This window comes from Manis javanica, chromosome Y (genome assembly GCF_040802235.1).
Source record: "Manis javanica isolate MJ-LG chromosome Y, MJ_LKY, whole genome shotgun sequence".
NCBI classification, from domain to species: Eukaryota; Metazoa; Chordata; class Mammalia; order Pholidota; family Manidae; genus Manis; species Manis javanica.
Genome location: NC_133175.1, coordinates 3,757,550 through 3,775,630, shown reverse-complemented (window position 1 = coordinate 3,775,630; position 18,081 = coordinate 3,757,550). Strand labels below are relative to the sequence as shown.

The following is an 18,081-nucleotide window of genomic DNA, read 5'->3' as shown; positions in this document are numbered from 1 at the left end:
GCTAGGACCTCCAGAACTATGTTGAATAAAAGTGGAGACAGTGAGCATCCTTGTCTTGTTCCTGAACTTAAAGGAAAGGCTTTCAGCTTCTCTCTGTTAAGTATGATGTTGGCTGTGGGTTTGTCATATATGGCCTTTATTATGTTGAGGTACTTGCCCTCTATACCCATTTTGTTGAGTATTTTTCATGAATCAATGTACTCTTTCCAATGCTTTTTCAGCATCTATGAAGATGATCATGTGGTTTTTGTCCTTTTTGTGATGTGGTGGATGATGTTGGGTTTTCTAGTATTGTACCATCCTTGCATCCCTGCAGTAAATCCTACTTGGTTATGATAAATGATCTTTTTGATATGGTTTTTATTTCGGTTTGCTAATATTTTGTTGAGTATTTTTACATCTAAGTTCATCAGGGATATTGGTCTGTATTTCTTTTTTTTTTTTTTTTTTCTCTGGTGTGTTTGCTTGGTTTTGTTATTAGGCTGATGCTTGCCTCACAGAATGAGTTTGGAAGAATTCCCTCCTCTTCTACTTTGGAAAACCTTAAGGAGGATGGGTATTAGTTCATCACTAAATGTTTGATAAAATTCAGCAGTAAAGTCATCTGGTCCAGGGGTTTTGTTCTTAGGTAGTTTATTGATTACCAGTTCAATTTCGTTGCTGGTGATTGGTCTGTTCCAATTTCTGTTTCTTTCTGGGTCAGCCTTGGGAGGCTGTATTTTTCTAAAATGTGTGTTTCTTCTAGGTCATCCAGTTTGTTAGCATATAGATTTTCATAGTATTTTCTAATAATTCTTTGTATTTCTGTAGTATCCGTATTGATTTTTCCTTTCTCATTTTTGATTCTGTTTACGTGTGTACACTTTTTTTCTTGATAAGTCTTGCTAGAGTTTCATCTATTGTTTATTTTCTCAAAGAATCAGCTCCTGCTTTCATTTTCTATTTTATTCCTCTCAATTTTATTTCTTTCTTTTCTAATCTTTATTATGTCGCTCATTCTACTGACTTAGGGCCTCATTTGATTTTCTTTTTCTAGTTTAGTTAATTGTGAGTTTAGATTGTTCATACAGGATTGTTATTTTTTCCTGAAGTAGGCCTGTATTGCAGTATACTTCCCTCTTAGCACCACCTTCACAGTGTCCCAGATATTTTGTGGTGTTGAATTATTGTTGTCATTTGTCTCCCTATATTGCTTTATCTCTGTGTTTATTTGATCGTTGATCCAGTGCTTTTTTAGGAGTGTATTGTTAAGCTCCTGTGTGTTTGTGGGCTTTTCATTTTCTTTGTGTAATTTCTAGTTTAATACCTTTGTGGTCTAAGAAGCTGGTTGGGACAATTTCAATCTTTTTGAATATACTGAGGCTCTTTTTGTGGCCTAGTATATGATCTGTTCTGGAAAATGTTCACTGTGCACTTGAGAAGAATGTATCCTCCTACTTTTGGGTGGATAGTTCTGTAGATATCTGTTTGGTCTGTCTTTCCTAATGTGTTGTCTAGTGCTTCTGTCTCCTTACTTATTTTCTGTCTGGTTGATCTGTGCTTTGGATTGAGTGGACTTTTGAAGTCTCCCAGAATGAATGAATGCATTGCATTCTGTTGCCCCTTTTAATTCTGTTAGTATTTGTTTCACATATGTTGGTGCTCCTGTGTTGAGTTCATAGATAATTATAATGGTTATGTCCTCTAGTTGGATTGACCCTTTTTTCATTATATAATGTCCTTTGTCTCTTGTTACTTTGTTTTAAAGTCTGTTTTGTCTGATACAAGTACTGTAAGTAATACCTGCTTTTTTCTCTGTTAGTTGCATGAATATCTTTTTCTATCCCTTCACATTTAGTCTGGGGATGTCTTTGGGTTTGAAGTGTGTCTCTTGTAGGCAGCATATAGATGGGTCTTGTTTTCTAGTCCATTCAGTGACTCTGTCTTTTGATTGGTGCATTGAGACCATTTACATTTAAGGTGATTACTTAATAGGTATATACTTACTTCCAATGCAGGCTTTAGATTTATACTTACGAAAGGTTCAAGGTTAACTTCCTTACTATCTAAGAGTCTATCTTAACTCAGTTAATATATGCTGTTACAAACAATCCAGAGGTTCTTTTTTTCCCCCTCCTTTTCTTTATCCTCTATTCTTTATGTATTAGATACCATGCTGTGTACTCTTTGTCTGTCCCTTTTTATTACCTCTGGTTATAGCTGTTTGACCTTAGGAACATGTTCATCTATAGCAGCCCCTCCAAAATACACTGTAGAGATGGTTTGTGGGAGGTAAATTCTCTCAGCTTTTGCTTATCTGAAAATTGTTTAATCCCCCCTTCAAATTAAATTATAATCTTGCCAGATAATATATTCTTGGTTTGAGGCCCTTCTATTTTATTGCATTGAATATATCATGTCACGTCCTTCTGGCCTGTAAGGTTTCTGCTGAAAAGTCTGGTGATAGCATGATGGGTTTCCCTTTGTATGTGATCTTATTTCTCTCTCTGACTGCTTTTAATAGTCTGTCATTTTTCTTAATCTTTGCCATTTTAATTATTATATCTCTTGGTGTTTTCCTCCTTGGGTCCCTTGTGTTTGGAGACCTGTGAACCTTGATGGCCTGAAAGACTATCCTCTTCCCCAGATTGGGGAAGTTTTTAGCAATTACTTCCTCAAAGACATTTTCTGTCCCTTTTTCTCTCTCTTCTGGTGCACCTATAATGCAAATATTCTTCTGTTTGGATTGGTCACACAGTTCTCTCAATATTCTTTTGTTCCTAGAGATCCTTTTTTTCTCTCTGTGCCTCAGCTTCTTTGTATTCCTTTTCTCTAATTTCTATTGCATTTATTGCCTCCACCATATCTAATCTGCTTTTAATACCCTCCATTGGGTTATTGAACAATGGGATCTCTGTCCTAAATTCCTTCCTGAGTTCTTGAATATTTTTTGTGTATCTCTAGGAGCAAGTTTATTATTTTTAATTTGAAATCTCTTTCAGCAAGATTTATTTATTCAGTCTCACTCAATCCTTTTTCTGGTGTTTCCTTTGAACCAGGTTCCTTTGACGGTTCATATTCGTATGTGGCACCCTCTAGTGCCCATAAGCTCTACTCTCTGGAGCTGCTCACCCCCTGGAGTGATGTTGGGGGTTGAAGGGGAGTGGTGCTGCTGCCTTGGGGGAAGAAAGAGCTGTTCCCTGCTTCCTGGTCACTGTGCCAGTCTCCACTGTCAGAACCAGTGAGCCAAACAAACTGCTGTAACCCTTTATGCTTTGTGTTTGTAGCTGCCATAGGCTGGGCTTTCTGCTGGGTGACCTGATACCAGGGCAAGGGCTGCTATTTTGCGAGCCAGGTGCAGCCTTGCTGGGAGGAAGGCGCAGCAGGCTGTGAGTCACAGTGGTGCGGGGCCTTGAATCTGCATAGCCAGCCAGGGGGATGGAGCACCTGAAGATCGTTTAAGCTCCCAACCTGCTGGGCAGACTGCACCCAAACAATTTAGTCTATCTGTCCTTTCTCCTGAGCAGTAAGCTCTGTGCAATCCTTGCCCCTTTAGCAGCCCTTTGGCTTTTAGGAATTCTCTCAGATTGTCCACCTAGATCAGCTGGATATGGATCCCTGTTTTCCACAAGCATCTGTAACCTCAGTCTGTCTAGGTATTCCACCTGTTTTAGCTTTCCTACCTTACTAATCACCAGAGCAACATGCAATGTAGCTTCATGATCCCAGAGCAGATCTTCAGAGCTAGATGTTCAGCAGTCCAAAGCCTCCACTCCCTGTCTGTTTGTCTTCCTCCCATTGATGAGCTGGGGTAGGGGAAGGGCTTGGGACCCACCTGATCAAGGTTTTGGTACATTACCCTTTTCCATGTGGTTTGCTCTTTTCTCCAGATGTATGCAGTCTAGAGCAGTGTTTTTTCCTGTTGCTTTTTCAGTATTGTATTAATTGTATTTTCCTATTATATGTGGTTTTAGAAGGAGGTTTCCATCTCACTTCTCATGCCCCCATCTTTAATCCTCACACATAGGTTATCTTTACTCTTCATTCTTTTTTCTTTTTAGCTCTGACTAAATTACATCAAAGGAACTGTTTTTTATTTCATGGCTTTTTTACTGAGTTGTTGATGCTCTCTGTTGTGTTTTTCATTTCATTTGGTGTATTTTTCAGCTCCAGAATTACTGTTTGTTCTTTTTTCTGATCTCTCCTTAAATTTTAGACTTCTCATTTGTTCATGTACTGTTTTCCTGATTTTGTTAAATTGTGTTTTTCTTATTGCTTACTGAGCTTCTTTGAAACAGCTACTTCAAATTCTTTATGGCAAATTGTAGATACCCATTTCTTTGAAGTTGGTTCCTGAAAACTTTTAGTTTCTTTGGTGGTGTCCTTCATTTCTTTTTTTTAATTTTGTTATCATACACCTACAATTACATGAAGAACATTATGTTTACTAGGGTCTCCCCTTCACCAAGTCCCCCCCACAAACCCCATTACAGTCACTGTCCATCAGTGTAGTAAGATGTTGTAGAATCACTACTTACCTTCTATGTGTTGCACAGCCCTCCCCGTCCCCCTCCCCACATTATACAGGCTAATTGTAATACCCCCTTTCTTCTTCCCGCCCTTATCCCTACCTTCCCTCCCATTGTCCCCAGTCCCTTTCCTTTTCATAACTGTTAGTCCATTCTTGGGTACTGTGATTCTGCTGCTGTTTTGTTCCTTCACTTTTTCTTTGTTCTTATACTCCACATATGAGTGAAATCGTTTGGTATTTGTCTTTCTCTGCCCAGCTTACTTCACTGAGCATAATACCCCCTAGCTCCATCCATGTTGTTGTAAATGGTAGGATTTTTCTTCTTATGGCTGAATAATATTCCATTGTGTATATGTACCACATCTTCTTTATCCACTCATCTACTGATGAACACTTAGGTTGCTTCCATTTCTTGGCTATTGTAACTAGCACTGTGGTGAACTTTTTCAAGCTGGGCTGCTGCACTCTTAGGGTAAATTCCTAGAATTGTAAATCTAAGGTTCAGTGATACTTCTATTTTGCGCATTCTGAGGAACCTCCATACTGCCTTCCACAATGGTTGAACCAATTTACATTCCCACCAGCAGTGTAGGAGGGTTTCCCTTTCTCCACAACCTTGCCAACATTTGTTGTTGTTTGTCTTTTCAATGATGGCGATCCTTACTGGTGTGAGGTGATATCTCATTGTGGTTTTAATTTGTATTTCTCTGATGACAAGTAATGTGGAGCATCTTTTCATATGTCTGTTGGCCATCTGAATTTCTTCTTTAGAGAACTGTCTTTTCATCTCCTCTGCCCATTTTTTATTTGGATTATTTGCTTTTGGTTTGTTGAGGTGTGTGAGCTCTTTATATATTTTGGATGTCAATCCTTTATTGGATCTGTCATTTATGAATATGCTCTCACATTCTGTAAGATACTTTTTTGTTCTATTGATGGTGTCCTATGCTGTACAGAAGCTTTTCAGCTTGATATAGTCCCACTTGTTCATTTTTGCCTTTGTTTCCCATGTCTGGGAGATAAACGTTGATGAAGAAGTCACTCATGTTTATGTCCATGAGATTTTTGCCTATGTTTTTTCCTAAGAGTTTTATGGTTTCATGACTTACATTCAGGTCTTTGATCCATTTGGAGTTTATTTTTGTGTATGGGGTTAGACAGTGATCCAGTTTCATTCTCTTACATGTAGCTGTCCAGTTTTACCAGCACCATCTGTTGAAGAGACTGTTCTTTCCCCATTGTATGTCCATGGCTCCTTTATCATATATTAATTGGCCCTATATGTTTGGGTTAATGTCTGGAGTCTCTATTCTGTTCCATTGGTCTGTGGCTCTGTTCTTGTGCCAGTACCAAATTGTCTTGATTACTGTGGCTTTGTAGTAGAGCTTGAAGTTGGGGAGCAAGATCCTTCCCACTTCATTCTTCCTTCTCAGGATTGCTTTGGCTATTCAGGGTCTTTGGCGGTTCCATATGAATTTTTGAACTATTTGTTCCAGTTCATTGAAGCGTGCTGTTGGTAATTTGATAGGGATTGCATTGAATCTGTATATTGCTTTGGGCAGGATGGCCACTTTGATTATATTAATTCTTCCTAGCAAGGAGCATGGGATGAGTTTCCATTTGTTTGTGTTCTCTTTAATGTCTCTTACGAGTGTCTGGTAGTTTTCAGGGTATAGGTCTATCACTCCCTTAGTTAGGTTTATTCCTAGGTATTTTATTCTTTTTGATGCAATTGTGAATGGAATTGTTTTCCTGATTTCTCTTTCTGCTAGTTCATCGTTAGTGTATAGGAAAGCTACCGATTTCTGTGTAATTTTGTATCCTGCAACTTTGCTGAATTATTAGTTCTAGTAGTTTTGCAGCGGGGTCTTTAGTGTTTTTTTATGTACTATATCATGTCATCTGCAAATAGTGACAGTTTGACTTCTTCTTTACCAATCTGGATTCCTTGTATTTCTTTGTTTTGTCTGATTGCCATGACCAGGACCTCCAGTACTATGTTGAATAACAGTGGGGAGAGTGGGCATCCCTGTCTTGTTCCTGATCTCAGAGAAAAAGCTTTCAGCCTCTCATTGTTCAGTATGATGTTAGCTGTGGGTTTATCATATATAGCCTTAATTATGTTGAGGTACTTGCCCTCTGTGTCCATTCTGTTGAGAGTTTTTATCATGAATGGATGTTGAATTTTGTTGAATGCTTTTTCAGCATCTATGGTGATGAACATGTAGTTTTTGTCCTTTTTGTTGATGTGGTGGATGATGTTGATGGCTTTTCAAATGTTGTACCATCATTGCATCCCTGGCATAAATTCAACTTGATCATGACGGATGATCTTTTTGATATATTTTTGAATTTGGCTTGCTAATATTTTGTTGAGTATTTTTGCATCTACATTCATCAGGGATATTGGTCTTTAGTTTTCTTTTTTGGTGGCGTCTTTGCCTGGTTTTGGTATTAGTGTGATGTTGGCTTCATAGAATAAGTTTGGGAATATTCCCTCCTCTTCTATTTTTTGGAAAACTTTAAGGAGAATGGGTATTATGTCTTCTTTGTATGTCTGACAAAATTCCAAGGTAAATCCATATGCCCTGGTTTTTTTTCTTGGGTAGTTTTTTGATTACTGATTCAATTTTGTTGCTGGTAATTGGTCTGTTTAGATTTTCTGTTTCTTTCTGGGTCAGTCTTGGAAGGTTGTATTTTTCTAGGAAGTTGTCCATTTCTCCTAGGTTTTCCAGCTTGTTAGCTTGTAGGTTTTCATTCTCTAATAATTCTTTGTATTTCTGTGGGGTCTGTCATTATTTTTCCTTTCTCGTTTCTGAATCTGTTGATGTGTGTTGACTCTCTTTTTCTCTTAATAAGTCTGGTTAGAGGCTCATCAATTTTGTTTATTTTTCTCAAAGAACCAGCTCTTGGTTTCATTGATTTTTTTCTATTGTTTTATTCTTCCCTATTTTCTTCTCTGATCTTTATTTTGTCCCTCCGTCTGCTGACCTTAGGCCTCATTTGTTCTTTTTCCAATTTTGAAAATTGTGACATTAGACTATTCGTTTGGGATTCTTCTTCCTTCTTTAAATATGCCTGGATTGCTATATACTTTCCTCTTAAGATTGTTTTTGCTCTGTCCCTCAGAAGTTAGGGCTTTGTGTTGTTGTTGTCATTTGTTTCCATATATTGCTGGATCTCCATTTTAATTTGGTCGTTGATCCATTGGTATTATTAAGCCTCCATGTGCTTGTGTGCTGTTTTGCTTTCTTGTACAATTTATTTCTAGTTTTATACCTTTGTGCTCTGAAAAGTTGGTTCGTAGTATTTCAGTCTTTTGGAATTTACTGAGGCTCTTTTTGTGGCCTAGTATGTGGTCTGTTTTGGAGATCGTTCCATGTGCACTTGAAATGTGTATCCTGTTGCTTTTGGGTGTAGAGTTCAATGGATGTCTGTTAGGTCCATCTGTTCTACTGTGTTGTTCAGTGCCTCTGTGTCCTTACTTATTTTCTGTCTGGTGGATCTGTCCTTTCGAGTGAGTGGTGTGTTAAAGTCTCCCCAAATGAATGCATTGCATTCGATTTCCTCCTTTAATTTCTTAGTATTTGTTTCACATATATTGGTGCTCCTGTATTGGGTTCATATATGTTTATAATGGTTATATCCTCTTGTTGGACTGAGCCCTTTATCATTATGTAATGTCCTTCTTTATCTCTTGTTACTTTCTTTATTTTGAAGTCTATTTCTTCTGATACTAGTATTGCAACACCTGCTCTTTTTCTCTCTATTGTTTTCATGAAATATCTTTTCCATCCCTTGACTTTTAATCTGTACATGTCTTTGGATTTGAGGTGAGTCTCTTGTAAACAGCATATAGATGGTTGCTCTTTCTCCATTCTGTTACTCTGTTTCTTTTGATTGGTGCATTCAGTCCATTTACATTTAGGTTGATTATTGAAAGATATGTACTTATTGCCATTGCAGGCTTTAATTCGTGGTTACCAAAGGTTCAAGGTTAGGTTGTTTACTACCATACTGTCTAACTTAATTCACTTATTGAGCTGTTATAAACACAGTCTGATGATTATTTCTATCCCTTCTTTTTCCTCCTCCTCCATTCTTCATATTTTGGGTGTTTTGTTCTGTGCTCTTTTTAGGAGTGCTCCCATCTAGAGCAGTCCTTCTAAGATACCCTGTAGAGGTGTTTTGTGGGAGGCAAATTCCCTCAACTTTTGCTTGTCTGGGAATTGTTTAATCCCTCCATATTTAAATGATAATTGTGGTGGATACAGTATTCTTGGTTCAAGGCCCTTCTGTTCATTGCATTAAAGATGTCATGCCATTCTCTTCTGGCCTGTAACGTTTCTTTTGAGAACTCTGATGGTAGCTTGATGGGTGTTCCTTTGTAGGTGACCTTTTTCCTCTCTCTAGTTGCCTTTCAAACTCTGTTCTTGTCTTTGATATTTGCCATTTTAATTATTATGTGTCTTGGTATTGTCCTCCTTTGGTCCTTTCTGTTTGGAGTTTTGTGTGCTTCCGTGGTCTGAGCGAGTATTTCCTCCACCAGTTTGGTTAATTTTTCAGCCATTATTTCTTCAAAGACACTTTCTATCCCTTTTTCTCTCTCTTCTTCTGGTACCCCTATAATGCGGATATTATTCCTTTTGGATTGTTCACACTGGTCTCTTAATATTGTTTTATTCCTTGAGATTCTTTTTTCTCTCTCTGCATCATCTTCTATACATTCCTGTTCTCTGATTTCTGTTCCATCAAATGCCTCTTGCATCTTATCTATTCTGCTTATCAATCCTTCCAGAGATTGTTTTATTTCTGTAATCTCACTGCAGATGTCATCCCTTAGGCCTTGCATATTTCTCTGCCGCTCCATCAGCATGGTTATGACCTTTATTTTGAATTCTTTTTCAGGAAGAGTGATTGGGTCTATCACCTCAGGAGTTGACTCTGTGATTTTGGTCTGTATCAAATTCTTCTGCCTTTTCATGGTGATAGAGGTAGTTGTGCAGAGCTGGTGCATGTGTCGACTGGGAGAACATCCTGTCTTGCTGTGTTGTGGCCTTCCTCTCCTGGGAGAACAGCGACCTGTAGTGGCTTGTGCTGAACAGTTGCACGCAGACGGCACCTCTGTTTCTTTCCCAGCCGCTGTGGAGTTAAGCTCCACGGTTGCTGTGGTCGTGGTTGGCCTCAGTCTGCTCCTCTAATATGGCGGAGCTGCGTCCGAGGGGAACAGGTGGGAGGGTATTTATTGCCATGAGGAGCTTCTGAGCTGCGCTGCCGCCCAGGGGTTAGGGCACCTGTAGTTTCCTGGGATTCCAGCTGCTGTGCTGTGTCCTATCCAGCTGTGGGGTCCCTGTCCCTTTAACACTTTCAAAAAGCACTCGCTTTTCTTTGTCCCTGGGGTGCCAGCTGCGGAGATCTGCTCACAGGTCTTACTGTCCTGTTCCCCTCATTTCCAGCACCCACGCATGCACTGTGTGCCTGTGCTCTGGTGCAGATGGCTAAGGCTGGCTATTTAGGATTCCTGTGCTCCCTCCCCCTTCCCGCTCCGTCTCCTCTCCTCCTGCCACATCCTGGGGTTAGGGGCGCTCGGGTCCCACAGGGCCATGGCTTGTATCTTACCCCCTTCACATGACGCTGGGTTCTTGCAGGTGTGGATGTAGTCTGGCTGTTGTCCTGTGTCTTCTGGTCTCTCTTTTAGGAATAGTTGCATTTGTTGTATTTTTAAAAATATATATGGTTTTGGGAGGAGATTTCCACTGTTCTACTCATACTGCCATCTTGGCTCTTCTTGACCAGTTTCTTCTTAATTCTGGAGGCTTTAAGTCCCAGATCAAGGTGCCAGCAGGCCTCTCTCTTTGGCTTGCAGACAGCTTCCTTAAACTGCAGTCCCAGGCCATCTTTCTTCTCTGCTCCAGCTGATTTCTTTTTAATGTTCCTTAAAATCTTGGGTACTGGGAGTCCTGTAGTTGCTTTCCCTAGTGTGGTGCTGAATCCTCAAGTTTGTGTCATTTCTCTGTCCCAGAATCAGGTCTACTCTTGAATGTATTGGCAGTTGAATTTGTTGGGAACCAGCCCTGGTTTCGGATGATGTGTGTAGGTGAGCCATGTATAGCATCAGGTTCCCGTGGGTCAGTTGGTGGGATCTATAGGCCAGGCATCCCCAGCAGTTTGTGGTGGTTTAAGTGGAGTCTTAATTTCTTGCAAGAACCCTGACTTTTGTTCTCACAACTTCTCCCTGCAATCTGGTCATGCAGCAAAACTTCAGTTATTCTCTGTGGGGTGAGAAAGCAATGGATCTCTTGGAGCATCCTGCACAACTGGGAAAGCTGGGCACTAACTCACATTTTCTCATTTTCCCCATGGGAGAAATGTGGGCCAAACAGGACTTTCTGGGCACTGAGCTATGCTGCCTTGGAGGAGGGGTGACGAGGATAAAGTGAAACTGCCTGTCTACCTTCCTTAGTCTGTTCAATCTTGGATTTCTTTTTTGTCCCCTTAATAGTGCTGGAATTTCTCTGCTGGCCTCTTGTCCACAAATGCTCTCTAACCTGTGTGTGATTGTCTAATCAGTGTTCTTTGAGGCCAGGACAGTAGAAAACTCTTACTCAGGTGTGATATTCCAGGCTGAACTTTTGCTAGAGTTAATGATACTGACTTTTGTAGGGAAACTAGAAGACACTTTAAATAACAAATCACTTGTAATCCTTATGTCTTAATTTCATAAGATTTTATTTAATTAAAAATTATAATTTCTTGCAGTAAATTTTTGCATTTATTCTTTTATAGTAAAAAAAAAAGGAAAAGAAGTACAAAACCAGAGAGTTTGGGGAAAGAGGTAGTAGTAAAAACTTAACTTAGCTATGTACATTTTCCATTTTCTGTGGTTGAAAAATAATTATTAATATAGCCATCATGAATTATTTTGAATATGTCATAAGATCTGCTGTTTCTTGAAATGAATTGGGTATGTGTCAGAAGTGACAAGTTAGAAATTACAGCTGAGTTTCTTACATATTTACTTAAGGAACTTGTGGTTTAATGTCTGAGCAATAAACATAAGTAACCATGACATACGTTAAAAATTACAAATAAGAAGGAAGGACAAAGTGCTATGGAAATTCAGAGGAGGCAGGATTTGTTTCTAGCATTTTCTTTTTGCATGTATGTGGGAAGATGAATAAAGGCAGAGATGATGTGGAAAGACATTTCAGGCAGGAAAAAGCCAGAACCAAGTATACGTTTTGGGTTTTATAGACATGTATTTTTGTTTGTCAGAGGGACAGAAACAGGAAGGTGGAGGAAGGGTGTAAAAATGAGTGAATGGAAATTGTGAGAATAATGAAAGGTAGTTGGCTAGATCTTACAGGATTGAAGACCAAGAATTTTATTTGAAGTCATTAGGGAGCCATTAAAACTTTCTGAATAGATGTCTGGCATCATTTAAAGTATGCTTTAGAAATTCATTTTCACATGTGTTAAAATGTACCGAAGATTTTCTACTTAGGCATGGTAAACATCAGTTACAAAAATTGTAATGAGAGAAGTTTATACTTACAGATGAAAGTGGGGAGAGAAAGCATGCCATTCATTCCATGAAGGGCCACAAAAGGGAAGAACCAGAGTTGGTCAGGAGTCATGGCCCAGAGCCTTAAGGCTTCTGGTGGGAAGAAATGGGCACTGTGCTAAGCTCAAGATTGTATAATGTAAGTAATTATAGAGGTCTTTGAAAAGGGACTGTGCTTAGTTGTTTGGTACTTGGCCATGCTTATTTCCAGGAAGGTGTGGCATGTTGGCTTGGTATGTAGTTGGATGGTTAGCTGTGGGGGTGTAATTGGATCATTTCTTTATCAGCTTGCACCAGCAGAGAAGTGTTTGCTACCTCTAGGAGTTGGCTAACTCTGGGAGGGCCTGCCTTTCCATTCCAGGATCTAGGCCTTAAGTGACAGAGCATGAATGTAGAGAATATCCTGTATTACTTGAAATTTTAACAAGAAGTTTATGTTTTGTATATTGTCAGCAAAAATGAACAAGATTAAAGAAACTGCACCTGATACTACTGTTGAATATGCTTTTAGAAAGTGAGAAAGTGGAGATAGGAAAGCCAGCTAATTTTGTGTAGTGCTTAACAATGTAAGTAAATCATTGCCCCTGGTAAACCTCCCCTTCTGTTCCCTCTCTCTACTCACTTGCCTTTCAAGCATGTACTAGATTCTTTGTATTTTAACTTTTTTGGTGTTGGGAGTTGGGACTGGTTTTTCTTCAGCTGCCCTTGCTAACTAAGTCATATTTGCTAAATGACATTATTCAGCTCTTATGTTCATATATTATAGTTTTAGTCAGCAGGAGAGCAAAAGAGGGAGAACTTTTGCTTATGGTTTCATACATCTTACAGATGGAAATTTAATTTTATTGTGCTCAAAGATAAATTTATTTTTTGCTTTTTCATAGCTGGTACCAATTCAGCTGTGTCCTGGGAATGTAAATATACTATGAGAAGTATTTCTGCAGTCAGAAGGTCAGTTAAGGAGGTCATTGTAAGCTGTGCAGAAATTTAAAAAGAGTGTTTACCATTGTTATGAACTTTGAATTTTTATCATTTGGTAATTTATTAGAAGGATTGCAGAATACTTTAAGATATAATAAAATCTTGCCGAAAGTCTCCTAGCACTCTGCAAAATTCATTAAAGTTGAACCTCAAAGAGTTATTGGGCTGTTGATGGACAGGAGGCAAGAGGGAGTCTTCTGGAGTTTAAGAAATGTTCTATATTCTGAATCTGAATAATGGTAATACAAGTTTACATACATGTATGTGTGTGTGTATGTATATGTATTTATCAAGATTAAACACTTAAGATTTGTGCAGTTTATAAAGTAGTACCATAATTAAAACAATCAAAATCCTCCAACATCACTAGCCTTTGGTGTTAGCTGCTCTTATGCTGTGACTCCCCATGTGTCATAGGAAATCAGTGTGTTTGTTTTTATTTTACATTGATTTTTTGATAAGTTAAGAGATTTGAACATTTCAGAAATGTAATTATGGCATTTTAAATATGTGGTGTAAAAATAATTAATGTTTGGTATACTTTATTCCTTGGTTTTAGGAGCTGTGACTAATGAGAATCAAAGGCCATGGATGAAGATGAACTTGAGTTGCAGCCGCAAGAGCCAAACTCATTTTTTGATGAAATAGGTATACCTGTTTCTCAGGTTATTACACTTTCAATCATCCAGATTGGAGTTACTTACACAAAGATGAATTGCTAGATCTTACATTGATTCATACTTGGGGTATTTTGTTATCCTGTCAAAATCTCACAGCCAACTCATATTCTTGTCAGTAACACCATCAATTATTAATATCTATTATCTTTAATTATTCTTTTTCCCTAGTAATCCTCTAAGTCCTATTAGTCCTCCCTTTGAAAATTTTTATTTTTTCTCCTTGTATTTTCTATTGTGTACCACTTCATTTCCACATATCTAGTGATCTAAAATAGTGCCAGTTTGTAGGTCATTGTGGCTCAACTGGGTTCTCTGTAGTTTCACAAAGCTAAAACCAAACTGTTGGCAGAGTTGCACTCCTTTTTGGAGCCTCTGAGGAGGAATCTTCTTTCAAAAACATTCGTGCTTTTGGCCAAACTTCGTTCCTTGTGGTTTTAAAATGGAGATTCTTGTTTCCCTATTGCCTGTTAGGGCCATTTTGCAGGCAGTCCATGCTATGCATGTGGTTCCTTCTAGTTGTAGCAATTGAGTCTTTCTCATGTTTTGGGTCTTTTTGCCATTTCCTTCCAATATCTCCTTGATTCCAGTCAGAAGCCCACCTAAGACAATCTACCTATCTAACCCCAAAACCTTAGTTATAGCTGCATGGTTTTATTTTAACCGTGTCACATAAGGTATTTACAAGATCCAGGAATTTGGGTTTAGATATCTTTGAGATACCATTCGGCCTCATTGTCTGCATTCTGGTCCCCAACGATTTATGTCCCTCCAAATGTAAAATCTGTTCTCTGTTCTCTCTCTCTCTTGAGGTTCTCAGACTTTTAACATCCAGAATTCCCATCTGAAATAAAGCAGTTTAGAAATCTCTAATACCATCTAAATCATGTATTGATAATACTCTGGGTATAGTAAGTTAAGTACAATTCCTGACACAATTCCACTTCATCTGTGGATCTGTAAAGGTAAAGAAAAGTTAGCTATTCCCAACATAAATAATAGAACAATTTTTGAATATTCTGGTTCAAATAGGATGAAAAGGAAGGTAAAATGGAGTTAACAGCCTCAAGAAGTTTTGAAGGCCTGCTGGGTAGACTCCATTAGATTTCAAGCCCTGGGAATCCTTTGGGGAATCATGGCTCCTCTCTCTGAATCATCCTTGCTAGCGAAGATAGCAGCCGTTTTTAGCTGAGTTACTTTTTGCAGCCTGCTTCCTATCTCTACAGTTTGGGAGTCCCAACAGTGTTCTATTTATATTTTACTTTCTCTGTCCCTTTCAGTCCAAGCCACCAGTACAAGCTAGCATTGTGCATAGTGGCATAAATTGTTTAAAGAATTTGTTCATCTTGTGTGTCATCAAAATTTACTTCTTTCGACAGATTCATTTACATACCTTTCAGAGATAATTCTATCTCTTTTTGACTTCTTAGGTGATGATTTGGGGGTAATGCCCTTAAGGTCCTCCACAGCACTCTAATCTGTTGAGGTTATCTGTCAGGCACACCCTTAATAGCCTCAAAGAGACATATAACTGAATTCTCAGACCTTTTGTGTTTTTTTTTTGAGATTTCAGGGATTTATAGAACCATATAGTACGTTTTCTCTTTAACAGCCTTTCTGGACTTTAAATACCCCTAATTTCAACTTTTTTTTCCTTTTTTGCTATCTGTATGGGCTGAGAATTTCCCAAATTGTTAAGTCCTGCTTACTTTGTTGATGTTTCTTCTTACAATTTGTCTTTTTATTTTGAATTTAATTGTAAGAAGAAACTAGGTCACTCTTCTGCACTGCTAAAACCTCTATGAGTTTATTGTCATGCTTTCCATAACTGGAGGATACAGTTTTGCTGACCCAACTGCCAACAACATAACAGGGATATTCCTTCCATTACTTTTCAGTAACACGTTTCTCAGTTCTTTTTGGGGGCTTATTAAGCAGGGATCTTATGACTGGACATGGTGACTTAGGTACTCTGAGTCCATAGAGGATTTCTTTACCTCGGTTGTTTTTCTTTCTGGATTCTGACTAGCATGAACTGCTAACATCCATATTCATACCTAGTGTTCTATTCAAGGGAATTTCATATTTTAGAGCCACTTTACCTTACATTTTACTTATTTTGTACAGCAGTGTTGCACTCTGTGATACCAAAATCTATATTCCTTTCTATTACTGCACCAAAAATTAAGCAAATTTAGCAGTTTAAAAATAGTAAAATTTATTGTCTTATTGAAGTCTGGCATGGCATGACTGAGCTTTCTGCTTTAAATTTGAAATGTCTAAAATCTGACAAATCCTGACATAAGATACAGGCAGAGGGTTCTTTCTTTCCTGGACTCTGGATGTGATTCCAGTTCTAAGCTAATTCATGTTTTTAGCTGTATTTACTTCCTTATAGTTGTAGGTTTAAGGTTCCCATTTCCTTGCTTCTGCCAACTAAAGGGACTGGTCTTTGCTCTTTGCAGCTGCTGTGTTCTTTCTCATGTTTTCCAGGTGAAAGCAAGAATGAATTGAGTTTCTCAAACTTAAAATTCTGCTTCAGTTCTCTGACGCTATTGGGGGAAGTTCTATGCTTTAAGGGTTCATTTGATCAGATTGGACCCACCCAGATTATTCAGTGTAATCATCCTGTCTTAAAATTCATACCTTAATTACATGTTCAAAGTCCTGATAAGCTGTCATATGACATAGCCACAGTTCCTGTGACTGTGGCATGGACACCAAACAAGGCAAGGCAGGTTAGAGTGAATTGGGCTTGAAAGTCTGTTTACAATACTGTTCATTATGCCAGTTCCTAACTCTTAGTCTTGGCACTGTTGTCACATTCTGAGTTTCTAATAGTAAACTGTTTCTCTTTTCTTTCTTTTATCTTTGACAGCATAGAGTAATTATCCTAAAATAACACATAAATCATGTCATTTCTTTGTTCTTCTTCACCCAGGAAATAATGGAATATAAACTCAAGGCCCACAGCATTTTGATTGTGTGTCCTGCTTTATAACCCTGTTTCTCAAAAGACTTCCTTAAAAGAACCTTATGCATCAGACAGGTGGAATCTTATCTCATTTTCTAGCTGTCCAAGGAAAATTATATTCATGAAGTTCTAACAATGGAAAAAAAGTATAATTTCAGATTACTCATTGCTCTTAAGTACACAATGTTGTAAAGTAACTGTATCAGATTTATAATGTAAAATTGCTAACTATTGCATAGCTACTCTTAGAATTTAACATTTTAATGACTATACACATTGAATTTTAAATAGTCCTGTTGCTATGTGATATAGCGTAGGAAGCAACTCTCAAGAAACCGTATTCTTAATATGCTTTCTGATTAAATCCAGTGTGTGTGTGTGTGTGTGTGTGTGTGTGTGTGTGTGTGTGTGTTTGTGTGTGTGTGTGTTATGCAATTTTTGGGATAGTCTTCACTCATGTTTGGTAGTTTCAGTTTGAAAATAAATGGAAAATTATAATTCTTTCTTTCCTTAAATTTAGTGAAGTTTAATTAATGTGCTTGAAATAGAGACTAGGTTCTTTGGAGAAAAACTCAACAGTGTTTACTAGATTAATCTTGCCACATATAAGCCTGGGTCATTGACTTAGTGGTAGATTGAAGTGCTGTTGCATTTTAGCCCTGATTCCTAACACTTAGGGTTTTCATTCATCTTTGAGCAAGTCACTTAATCTGCCAGGGCCTCTGTTTTCATATGTTCTAATAATAATGAAACTTCTCATTACAGTGTTTCAGAACACTTTGCATACATTCTTATTTGATCTTCAAAAGAGTCTCATGAGAAAAATGTGGCAGATAACTTCTGTCCTCATTTTACTGACACAGACACTGAAAGGTTAAATGACTTGTCCCAGGTAACAAAATGAGTAAGGGTCCCAGACTTTCTCTCTGAATTAGACCTCTTAACCCATGCTTTTGCCATAACTTTTATTTATGTTTGTAACTTTAACATTTATGTTTGTAAAATAGAGATGAAAGTGATAATTGCTTCATGTGAATTATTTTACAAACATCAAAGACAAATGCTTTTAAAGCATTTTATAGAATTATTCTGTATAAATGAAAGAAAAACGATTTCTATGGATGATTTCAGTGACTATTAACTTACTTTAAAGTAAAGACTATCTACAACTTTTACTTCTCCTTGGCCCTTGGTAATTCTTGTTTGTTGAGGAATCTGTGTGTTTCTCTTGTGGCATGTTACACACAGTCATTGAGTTAGGCTCCTGCGCACTTACCTGCTTAGAAACGTAAGCCGAGCAGTGATCGACTGAGTATCTTGTTAGTTAAGACTTTCATGTTTACTTTTCTCTGGATCAGGACCCAAGATAATAGAT

The 18,081-nt window shown here is 38.1% G+C and overlaps 1 protein-coding gene across 2 annotated transcripts in view; it reads left to right on the top strand.

The window, feature by feature from the left end:
* Positions 1-18,081, top strand: part of LOC108388984 (zinc finger X-chromosomal protein) — a 51,077-nt gene that overhangs the window by 12,132 nt on the left and 20,864 nt on the right. The window contains exons 2-3 of one of the 2 annotated variants that reach the window (XM_073228247.1): positions 12,959-13,025; positions 13,615-13,703. In XM_073228247.1, coding sequence (XP_073084348.1) covers positions 13,643-13,703 — 61 coding nt within the window. In that variant the 5' untranslated portion in view covers positions 12,959-13,025; positions 13,615-13,642. The remainder of the gene's footprint in view (positions 1-12,958; positions 13,026-13,614; positions 13,704-18,081) is intronic. The other variant, XM_037001118.2, reaches the window with a different exon arrangement.